General features: G+C 44.4%; 1 protein-coding gene across 2 annotated transcripts in view; it reads right to left on the reverse strand.

The window, feature by feature from the left end:
* MYOM1 (myomesin 1) overlaps window positions 1-11,935 on the reverse strand; it is a 107,566-nt gene extending 95,631 nt beyond the window's left edge. For both annotated transcript variants that reach the window (XM_074944548.1, XM_074944547.1), the window contains exons 1-2: window positions 11,783-11,935; window positions 7,661-8,150 (exon numbers count right to left, since the gene is read on the reverse strand). In XM_074944548.1, coding sequence (XP_074800649.1) covers window positions 7,661-8,088 — 428 coding nt within the window. In that variant the 5' untranslated portion in view covers window positions 8,089-8,150; window positions 11,783-11,935. The remainder of the gene's footprint in view (window positions 1-7,660; window positions 8,151-11,782) is intronic.
* Window positions 11,936-12,135: the final 200 nt, after the last annotated feature.

Here is a 12,135-nt window from a genome sequence, read left to right on the forward strand (position 1 = left end):
TCCACCGAACCCGTTATCTCATCATAGAAGGCAATTAGGTTAGTCAGGCATGACTTGCCCTTCGTGAATCCATGCTGACTGTTCCTGATCACTTTCCTCTCCTCTAAGTGCTTCAAAATTGATTCCTTGAGGACCTGCTTCATGATTCTTCCAGGGACTGAGGTGAGGCTGACTGGCCTGTAGTTCCCTGGATCCTCCTTCTTCTCTTTTTTAAAGATGGGCGCTACATTAGCCTTTTTCCAGTCATCCCGGACCTCCCCCGATCGCCATGAGTTTTCAAAGATAATGGCCAATGGCTCTGCAATCACATCTGCCAACTCTTTTAGCACTCTTGGATGCAGTGCATCCGGCCCCATGGACTTGTGCTCGTCCAGCTTCTCTAAATAGTCCTGAACCGCTTCTTTCTCTACAGAGGGCTGGTCACCTCCTCCCCATGCTGTGCTGCCCAGTACAGTAGTCTGGGAGCTGACTTTGTTCGTGAAGACAGAGGCAAAAAAAGCATTGAGTGCATTAGCTTTTTCCACATCCTCTGTCTCTAGGTTGCCTCCCCCATTCAGTAAGGGGCCCACACTTTCCTTGACTTTCTTCTTGTTGCTAACATACCTGAAGAAACCCTTCTTGTTACTCTTAACATCTCTTGCTAGCTGCAACTCCAAGTGTGATTTGGCCTTCCTGATTTCACTTCTGCATGCCTGAGCGATATTTCTATACTCCTCCCTGGTCATTTGTCCAGTCTTCCACTTCTTGGAAGCTTCTTTTTTGTGTTTAAGATCAGCAACGATTTCACTGTTAAGCCAAGCTGGTCGCCTGCCATATTTACTATTCCTTCTCCACATTGGGATGGCTTGTTCCTGCAACCTCAATAAGGATTCTTTAAAATGCAGCCAGCTCTCCTGGATTCCTTTCCCCCTCATGTTATTCTCCCAGGGGATCCTGCCCATCAGTTCCCTGAGGGAGTCAAAGTCGTCCACTTTGCAGTGTTTAAATTTACATGGAGCAAAGAGGACCTAGGCTAGAAAACTGGCTGTAGACTAAAAAAAAAAAAACATGAAGCCTCGTCAGACACATGTGAGAGCCAGACTCCTCCAGATGGGTGAGAAGCACTCGTTTCACTATATTCAGTTTAGCTTCTTGACACATCCATCATGCGGCCAAGCCACACTGCTGGTCAGTGGCTATATTGTTTGCACACACTGCGCGCATCAGCAACAGTTTAAGAGGGAAATGCTTTCATGAAGCAGGTCTCACGAAAACATTTTCTGGCTCTGCCTGTCACTTTTTTAAGCTAGCTCTTTCTAATCCTCACCAATAATAAGCTAATGGATGGGGGCAGTGCCAATACAGATTTCAAGATTACTCATTTATCTTCTTGTGTTTCTCACAGATACTAATGCATATTAGTTACTCAACTCTGCACTGATCCTAGCTTCATTACTTTGCTGATGACAACATTTATTTGTTGTTCGCAGAAGCATTAATTGCACCGACTGAAGAAAACACCCTGTTTTTCTGTTTGTTTGGTTTGTCTCAGTCATGTCCTCATGATCACATTTTTTCTGCAAATAAGGGAACATGTTTTAAGCTCAAGCCTTGCCAAATATTTTGTATTTTCTCTTTAAGTAAATCTCTGACCCATGCTGTGGTGATTAACCAGCCTACAGCACAACTTCCTTTGCACTGGATTATTAGCTGCTGTCAGCAAAAAATGTTGTCAGCCATGAAGAATACACATGAAAAACCACTGAAATCTTGCACACAAATTTGAATGATTAATCCTTCAACCTAAGAAAATAAGTGGGATTAGTCTAGCTCTGCCATTGTACAGATGTAAGGGGCAGAGCTGGTGGTGATGCCTATTGGTAAAGTTGCATAACACTTTCCATTCTAAACCTTGGATTTTAGTGCTTATAATTCGGACAAGCTGTAACAATTGAGGCTGAAATTCTCCATACTTGCTCCCTGCCTGAGGCTGAATATCTTTGGATAGTTTCAATGAAAATGATTCAATCATTTCCAAAAACGATGCTAACAAACAACTGGCAGTTCTTCCAATGTTAATTTTTTCCTCTTCATTTCTTCAAAGAGCTCTAGTACGTCCATGCTTTGGATCAAGGAAACGTAATTTGGTGGTGTTTGAGGTGTTACCCGGGTGTCAGGGAGATGCCTTTTTTTTTTGGTCCCCCTGAAAATCTACCCAGATTTGACTGAGTTAAAAGTGTAACTTACTGTGCTCTGTGTGGTCAGGCGTAGGGGTGGAGACAAGAGTTCAGCCAACCAGTTACAGTTGGATCCAGGGTGGGCAGAGTATAGGAAATGAAGGTCAGTATTGGAGGGACAGAAGCCAAATGCCAGTGCTGAAGGGTAAACCAGAGTCATAAGCCAGAGGCAGAGCCAGGGATCAGTATTGGAAACAGAAGCCAAATGCCAGAACCAAAAGGTCAACCAGAGTTATAAATCAGAGGCAGAGCCAGGGATCAAAGCTCTAAGTCTGAAGGGAGCAGGAACTGTAAGCAGGCTGGAACAGGGACTGGAACAAGGGCAAGCAGAGCTGTGAGTGTGGTATTCATCGAGCAGCCACTGAGCTGCTGTGGGGTCAGGGTGGAGGCAGGCTTATAAACAGGACTACCAATCCAACAGCCAATCAAGAGCTGTGGCCATTCTATCCGTTCCATGGCATTAGAACATAAGAATGGCTCCAGAGGTCCCAGGTTCAATCCCGCCCACTGACAACCAGGGTCTGTCAGCGTTACAAGTGGGGGCTTGGAGTTATTGAATGAGGATCTATTGCATGACCTAAAAGCCACATGACTCTTAGCCAAGGCTGTAGCAGACTCATGAATCACTAGCTGGACTAGGTGCCACTAGAGGAGGACAGAGCACCACACCAAGCAGGTATGGGTTACATACTTCCTCTAGCTGGGGAAGCGAGTCCTGAGTTTCAGAAACTTCCTCAGTGGGCCTAGTCATCATCCATGGGTTCTGGAGCAGGTGCATTGGTGAGGGGTGGAAGGCCTGGGTGTTGTCAGGGCTCACGGGGCTGGGCCACGTTCACAGCACTGCTCAGGAAGGCAGCTGTCAATTCTGATACATAGGTTGATCAAGTTGCGAGACGGGATGGCAGCTCAACCCACATCAGTGCATCCTTTATATCATGGTTCAGCCCAATCTGAAATGGATGACGCTGCGCGGTCTCATTCCACATGGTGTTCATGGAAAGGCGATGGAATCTGGCAGCATATTGGCGGCTGATTGACGCCCTTATTGTAGTGCTTGTGGCACAGCTTCAGCAGTTTGGGAGTGGTGGGGAGTCACTGAAGAGAACCAACATGGCCTGAATGAACTGCTCCAACTGACTCCAAGGACGGGGCTGTACTGTTCCAAGAGTGGGGAGGTCCAGGCCAAGGTTTCCCCAGGGAGCAGACTAATGATGAGCCCTACTCAGGCCTGCTCTGTGGGGAACAGTTGGCGGTGTAACAAGAAGAGGAACCTGAATTGATAGGAAACCTCAAAACCGACTACAATCACCACTAAACTTGTCTGGGAGTGGGACCTTCAGCTCCTGGTGGGCAAGAGCCAGGGTTGCTAGTGAAGCCTCTTGAGCTTGTAGGGCCGCATTGTGCACCTGCAAGTTCTGTATGGCCCCCCCACCAGTTCCGCCAGGGAAAAACTGGCCTGAGTGGGGTCCATGCCAGTGATGTGGGTCCCTAGCCTTTGTATTGGGGCTGCTCAAACTATAGCTGACTGGGCCATGGGTGGTCAGGCCTAGAGGTGGAAGCAAGAGTTCAGCCTACCAGTTAGAGCTGAGTCCAGGATGGGTAAAGTCCAGGAAACAGGCCAAGAGCCAGTACTGAAGGGACAGAAGCCAAATGCCAGAGCTGGGTAACCCAGAGGTGGAGCCAGGGTTCAGTACTGGATAGGCAAAAGCCGAATGCCGGAATGGAGGGTCAACCAGAGTTGTAAGTCATGCAGAGCTGGGGATTGAAGCCAGAGTCTGAAGCCAGAGGGGAGCAGGGACTGGAACAAGGACAAGCACAGCTGCAGGCATGATATGCATTGAGGAGCTGCTGATCTGCTGGGGGGGGCAGGATTATAAGCAGGGCTTCTAAACCAGCAGCCAGGCGGGGCTGTGGCCACTGTCAGTTCCCAGGCAGTGCAGATTGGCTCATGGCTCTCTAGCAGTGAAATTAGTCAGGGAGCAGGCCAGCAGTTGGTCCTAGCTGATCTGGTCCCTGTCAATAAGCCTCTGAAAATTGTCATTTCTCCATACTCAGCAGAGCTTGTTAGAAGCGTGCTGCTAAAACTGACAAGCATTCCATCTACACTGAGCATGATCCAACCCCACAAAACTCTCTACAGTATATGCCAAATGCACTGAGAATGCTTTCTGCACCACTGAGCCTCCTACATCCGTAGTTTTCAGCCTGTGGTCTATGGACCTCTGGGGGTCTGCAGTCTATGTTTAAGATTTCCAAAGGTGTCCGCATCTCCATTTAAAATTTGTTAGGGGGTCCGTAAATGAAAAAAGGTTAAAAACCACTGTCCTACATAACAGGCCATCTGGGGATCAGGTCAAATGTTGTGCAATCCACTCTGCATCTCAGCATACCTTTCCTGACACATCCCCTACACAAAGTGAGGAACGCAGGTAGCATAGACTGTCTAGCAAGGAATCCTTGGCTGCCCAAGTAGTAATGCTTTCTGAACATGGGAACGTAATGGCCATCCTGGGTCAGATCAGTGGTCCATCTGGCCCAGTATCCTTGTCTTTCAACAGTGGCCAGTGCCAGATGCTTCAGAGGGAATGAACCAGGGCAATTATCAAGTGATCCATCCCCTGTCATCCAATCCCAGCTTCTGGCAGTCAGAGATTTCGGGACACCCAGAGCCTTGGTTGCATTTCTGATCATCTTTTCTAATGGCCATTGATGAACCTATCCTCCATGAAACTTGTCTAATTCTTTTGTAGCCGAGTTATAGTTTTGGCCCTCACAACTCCCTGGCAATAAGTTCCAGAAGTTGACTGTGTGTTCTGTGAAGAAGTACTTCCTTATATTTGTTTTAAACCTGCTGCCTGTTAATTTCATTGGGTGACCCCTGGTTCTTGTGTTATGTGAATGGGTAAATAACACTTCCCTTATTCACTTTCTCCCACACCATTCATGATTTTACAGACCTCTATCATATCCCTACCTTAGTCATCTCTTTTCTAAGCTGAACATAGTCTTTTTACTTTCTCCTTACGTGGAAGCGGTTTCATACCCCTAATCATTTTCATTGCCCTTCTCTGTACCTTTTCCAATTCTAATATGGCTGCTTTGTGCTACTGAGGCTGTGTAAAGAAGCCACAGGAGGGGTGAGAATCTGTGAGGAAAGACACATGAAGAGCCAACAGCCCCACACCTCCTCCGGTGTGGCTGTACTATCCCCAGCCCCACCCCCTGCCCTTTCACAGAACTGCCTCTCCTCCAGCTCCATCTGTACAGCAGCAGCCCCACCAGAGGACAGGGCTGGGGGGGGAGGGGGGCGCGGCGGAGCTGGGGGCAGTACAGCCGCCAGAGGAGCTGCCGACATTCTGCTCCTTTCCCCGCTGCCCCCTCCCCCCTGTGGGGAAAGGAGCAGAACCCCCAGCCCCGCACCCCCAGCTCTGTCCACCAGTGGGGCTGCTGCTGTACAGAGGGAGACGCAGCTCTGTGGAAGGACAGGGGGTGGGGCTGGGTGTTCTGCTCCTTTCCCCACAGGGAGGGGCAGCGGGGAAAGGAGCAGAACGATGGTAGCTCCTCTGGCGGGTGTACCGCCCCCCAGCTCTGCGCCGCCACCGCCGCCCCCCGCCCCGCCCTGTCCTCTGGCATGGCTGCTGCTGTAGTATGAGGACAGAGGATGGAGCTGCAGCTCCGTGGAAGGGCAGGGGGTAGGGCTAGGGGTTCTGCTCCTTTCCCCGCTGCAGTTCCTGGGAGAACTGGGCTGGGGGCAGGGTGGGGAGGAGTCACATGGATGGTCACTTGGAGAGGTCACATGCCCCCCTTAGCTAGTGTCGTGTCCATCCCTCCCACACACCCCGTACCAGCAAGAGATGGATTTTACTTGCACCACTGAGTATGACACAAAAAGAAAAGGAGTACTTGTGGCACCTTAGAGACTAACAAATTTCACTTCATCGGATGCGTGAGCTATAGCTCACGAAAGCTTATGCTCAAATAAATTTGTTAGTCTCTAAGGTGCCAAAAGTACTCCTGTTCTTTTTGTGAATACAGACTAACACGGCTGCTACTCTGAAACCTGAGTATGACAGAGTCTAATGAATCCAGTTTGGATAAAATAAGAACTGATGCAAGCATAACTTCATAAGAACGGCCATACTGAGTCAGACCGATGGTCCATCTAACCCAGTATCCTGTCTTCTGACAGTGGTGGGCGCTGGATGCTTCAGAGGGAATGAACAGAACAGGGCAATTACCCCATCAGCCAGTCCCCACTTCTGGCAGTGAGAGTCTTAAGGACACCCAGAGCATGGGGATGCATCCCTGACTATCTTGGCTAATAACCATTGATGGACCTATCTTCCATGAATTTAGCTCAAAATTCAAAGGCATATTTTTTGCCCAAGATAGGCTTAAGCTACACAATTAAAATCTAGATTTGTATTTAGAATCCAGTGTCATTCATCAGCCCGTTATAAAAATGGGGGATATTTAAAAATTTCTGATCTAGATCCATATTTGGGTTTGGATTTGGGGGTAAGAATGGCTTTTGAAAGCTGTTGGTAACTGATGTAAAATAAAACAGCCTGGAAGCCGTGATAAAATATATGTCTTAAAATAAAAATGAAATCTATTTACTCATATGAAAACTTCAGAATAACTGGAAACGTATTAAGGTTATGCTTCTGTAAGAAAATTGTTAAATGCATTAGGCCAAATTCATTATCTCTAATGTAACTCTATTGACCTGAGTGTAGAATTCATCCCTGGTGTAACTCCACTGATATCAGAAGAGTTTCACCAAGGATGAATTTGGCCTAACAGATCAAATTCTCCTCTCAAGCACACTGGTGACTTTAATGAGTTTGAACTGATATAATTGAGAGTAGATGTTTTCTGCTATGACTTGATGATCATTTCTTCTATTGCTAACTGGAGTACTAATCTTGCTTTAATACTACCCTAGCTGCTTTTATTATCACTGAGGTTCCTGAGGCCAGGAAATCTAGCACATTCCACTAATCTAATTGTTTAGACAGTGTTTTATTATATTATTTCAATGCCAATTATGACATGCTCTTCTTGCACCTGACAAAAACTTCATGTTGTTTCTGCTTTGAAAATACCAAACTTCTCAACCAATTTACAGTGTGACAAGTTGAACAGTAATATGAACTGTGCATATAATGTAAAAACACAGCCATTGCACCTAAGAAGAGCTATCTAGTTACCTATGTTCTTCTTATAGTGGGCCAGTCACCACAGTACTTCCAGCAAGAGGACTAAATTTCTTCCACCTCCCCAGAACTAATTGAAAGCAGTAAGTATGGAAAATATATTAACATTACAGTGGCTTCTCCTGTTGAAGTCAATGGGAGTGTTGACACGGATCTAAGGGGGACAGGTTTGGCAAACAGTTTTCCCCACCATTGCCCCCAAAATATGGCTGTGTTTTGCCCTACCCGTGACTGTAGGCTTCAGATCCAAGACTGTAGGCTGCAGACCTCTTACTGAGGGATTCTGATCCAAGACTATAGGCTGCAGACCTCCTACTGTGAGCTGCAGATTCATGATCATAGGCTGCAGATCCATGACTGTAGGCTGCAGACTCGTGACCATAGGCTGCAGATCCATGACTGTAGGCTGCAGACTCGTGACCATAGGCTGCTGATCCGTGACTGTAGGCTGCAGACTCGTGACCATAGGCTGCTGCAGACCCATGGCGGTAGGCTGCAGATCCATGAGCATAGGCTGTAGACCCATGACTGTAGACAGCCGATTTACGCTTCTCCTCTTTTTGGTACTGGCTCAGAGTGGATTCCAGCTCTTTGTGGCGGTACGCACGGTCATAGTGTTGGTGATGTTTCTGGTAGAAAGGTAAAGCCATCATGGTGCCTCCTAACTCACTGTCCACTGCACTTTTCTGCCTGGAAATGCTAAGGTGTGCAACGTCTGAAAAAGAATAGATTAAACAGATGAAAACTCAAATCAGGGAAACCTCTGAATAAGAATAGATTAAACAGATGAAAACTCAAATCAGGGAAACCTCTGAATTAACAAATAATATAAAACCTAAAACTTTTCCTTAAGTCAAATCAATACACTTAGGATAATCTTCATACAATTTTCTTAGGGTTCAGGAAACTCACAAGTCATTCATAGGGTTCAGAAATCCTGTTCTGATCTGGAGTCAACCAAGTACTCCCCAGAACTAAATCAAACTATGAAAAAAGAATAGAGTTTCAATGTTGCTATGCTCACGGATACAATTAGCCAAAGTGTCACAGCTACATTGTCCTGATAACAAAACTGATAATTTCAATGGCAAAGTCAACAGCATTGTAGAGTATTCTTTCAAAAGTTCTCAACTGTCATTAAATATCTGAGTGAAAACCTGTCCCACTAAAGTCAATAACAGTGCTGCTATTGATTTCACTGGGGCCAGAATTTCACTCCCATTTTCATTTTTACCTTCAAAATGTAGCACTGGGGAGACACCTGCCTATTGTCCTCTTTGATGAAAACTGATGGAAACAAATCACTTAGCTTCTCTCCAATGTCCTTATTTTTCTTGACTGCTCTTTTTACCCCTGGAAATCTAGTGATCCCACTAACTCTTTTGTAGGATCCCCACTTCTAATATACCTTAAAAGTTTTTTTATTCATTTTTATGTCTTTGGCAATTTGCTCTTCATAGTTCCTCTTAACCTTCCTAATTTCATCAGACATTTTTACAGTTATAGTTTATCTTCTGTTATGGGTCTCTGAGGTATCAAAAGAAGAGGTGTTAGAACCAAAATGATCATTTAAATTGCAATTATATAGCAGCACTGTGGAATATTCATTGAAGAGTTCTCAACTATCATTAAAAAAATAAACTGCTATATCAAAGGGCTCGAGGGTAGCCAATATTGTACTTATCTTTTAAAAAGGTGCTATATGTGATCCTGTAAATGATAGACCAAAGAGCTAGCCAGTACAAGGTAAACTGGACACCAGGTAACCAAAAAATGAAGGACAGAGTTATTAAATAGCTAGATGAGTATGATAGAATAGGAACAAACCAGATGGTTTCTGTAAAGGAAAATCATGCCTCTCTAATCTGTTAGAATTCCATGAAGGACCCAATGAGTTATAGTAGTGTATAAAAGAAAACCAGTAGCTATATTTTATTTGGACTTTCAAAAAATATTTGATGAAGTCCTTCATAAGAGGCAATTAAATAATTAGTTATGGGGTGAGAGATTAACTTCTGTCTTGAAGTTGGAACTTGTTATAAGAAAGAAAATAAAGACTAGGAATAAACTCAATTTTCAACAAGGAGGAGGTTGATATGTGCAAACCAGGGGTTCTCAAACTTCATTGCACCACAACCCCCTTCTGACAACAAAAATTACTGCACGACCCCAGGATGGGGGACCAAAACCTGAACTCACCTGAGCCCCACCATCTTGGGGTCAAAGCCCAAGCCTGACCACCCCAGGCTGGGGAGGTCAAAACCCAAGCCCAAGGGCTTCAATCCCAGGCAGCAGGGCCTGTAACCTGAGCCCCATAACCTGAGCTGAAGCCCTTGGGTTTTGGCTCTGGCCCCTGGCAGTGGGGCTCGGGCTTTGGCTTTAGCCCCCTGCCCCAGCAAGTCTAACGTCAACCCTGGGGACCCCATTGAAATGGGGTCACGACCCTCTTTGAGAACCACTGGTGTAAACTATATATCTTCTTATTCATATAGCACTAATCACTGTAGTATAAGTCCTATTCTTTTCTTCTTCTACACCTTCATCATCTTCATTCACCCACACAAAGATAGGGATAGGGCTTGCCAGCCAGAGTGAATCCATAATCCACAGAAGACAGGCTAGTGCAAAGAGATGAGTCTGCTCTAACATTAAAAAGAAGCAAGATGCTCTGATTTCCTGTTATAGAGAGTGCTACAGCTGATCCCCATTCATCTTCACCAGCTTTGTCTCCAGCACTGGCAAGCTTCTTTCTGGATACTAGCAGTTGCATTGTTCCTGTTGCTTATGGTACACCCTCATCTTGAATATTTCAGCATTGAGTTCTGGTCAACCCATCTCAAAAAAGGATATGAAACAAAAAGAGAAGGTCCAGAGCAGGAGAATTAAAATGATTAGAGGATTAGACAGACTTCCTTAGGAGGAGAGATTAAAAAGACTAGAACTGTTTAATTTAGAGAACAAGACAAAATAAGAGGAGATATGATGGAAGAGTATAAAATACTGCATAAAATGCATAGGAGAGAGAAGTTAAATCAGGCATTCCCATGTACATTCTCAGAATATAAGACCAAGAGAACAGTTAGTGAATTTAAAGTCAGCATATTTAACATTTTTAAAAGAAAACGCTTTTTTCTGCAATACTTAATTAACTTATGAACCTCACTGCCACAAGAAATCACTGTAGCAAAGAGCTCAGTAGGATTCTTAGAAAGATTATACATTTATATAGATACAAATATGCATAGTTACTAACTAGTATACAAACTTACATGAGATATCAAACCTCATGGTGCAGGACATAAGCCAACTTCTAATTGCCTGACATTAGCTAGAAACGAATGTTAGTCATGTTATTGCATATTTGTCCATTATAAGGGTTTTACACTTTCCTCTGAGAATCTGGTAATGACCACTGGTTCAGGAACAGGTTACCTACCGTACAAGAGGAACCATTAGTCTGATCTGATATGGCAATTCCTATGTTCCTTTGAAACCCCACAAGAAAATCTGGGACCTTTGTAAGGATTTTATCGCTGCATCCTGTCCCCATTGAAATCAATGGGAGTGTTGTCTTTGGCTTCAGTGGGGTAGGATTGAGTCCTATGTCTTAATTTTTATAACATGCTCAGTACATCCTGACGGTACCCAGCTATGTGTGAGGGTAGCATTTTCCCTTTGGAATTTGTATATGCGTTTGTTACTGCAGAACCTAGCCTAGACATGGGTGGCCAATGGTCCATGTCATAGGTACCCACAGGTACAGCTTTAGGGTCCATATATTCTGTACTTATTTGTACAATATAAATATACTACAGAAAAATTTTATTTGTAACCTATCCATTGAGCAAGGGGCAAGTATGAATAGTTTGTGCTTTTAAAAAAACCTACTCAAAATCATTTTAAAAAAAATATTGAAATAGAAAAACGAAAATGTTGACAGAGGAAAAAATATCAGATTTTCCTCTGAGCTTATTCAGTGTCACTTCATCTGCTTCAGAATTCACCATATATCCCATACAATTAGAAAATATTTAGAAGATTATTTACACTTTCTCTCATTCAAGAGTCACAACAAAAGTCTCCTGTATCTCTAATAACTCATGCATCATTTGAAAAGTCCTATAGCTATCTGTTCGGATAGCTGAGCTTATAATAACTGAGTCCCTGTCCTGATTGGCTTTGTCTCTGCAGCTACACTTTCAGATTTCTCCAACCTGTTACCACATCTCCCTCAACTAACTGCAGAGCTCAGAAAATTAAAGGGAGCTACCATGAATCCAGTGTACAGATTCAAAATAAAGAGAGCTTACAAGTTAGAAAAAATTCCTGTCTAAATGGAACACTTACCAGTAGCCAAATGAACAATGACAAATATAAAAGTCCTGAAGTGGATGAATGATAGAGAGAAAAATCCGGCAAAGTTGAATCCAGCAAAGAGGTGTCAAGACCAGGGCTAAGAACTGGACTCCAAGGTCCAGAACAAAAATAATGCCTGTAGTCAGTGGAATGTCAGAGCCACAGTCCAGACCTTTTATGGCCAGGAAGGCTGATAAATATAGAAGCAAACAGGGAGAGAGACAGAGACAGATACAGGGAGCTATCTCTATGCAAACACATGATGACAGTAGCTTCAAGCTAAGAGTTCTCTCTTTTAAGTATCCTCACTAATGCAATTAGATTTAGAAAAAGGAAGAGAATGT

The sequence above is a fragment of the Natator depressus genome, chromosome 2 (genome assembly GCF_965152275.1).
Source record: "Natator depressus isolate rNatDep1 chromosome 2, rNatDep2.hap1, whole genome shotgun sequence".
NCBI lineage: Eukaryota > Metazoa > Chordata > Testudines > Cheloniidae > Natator > Natator depressus.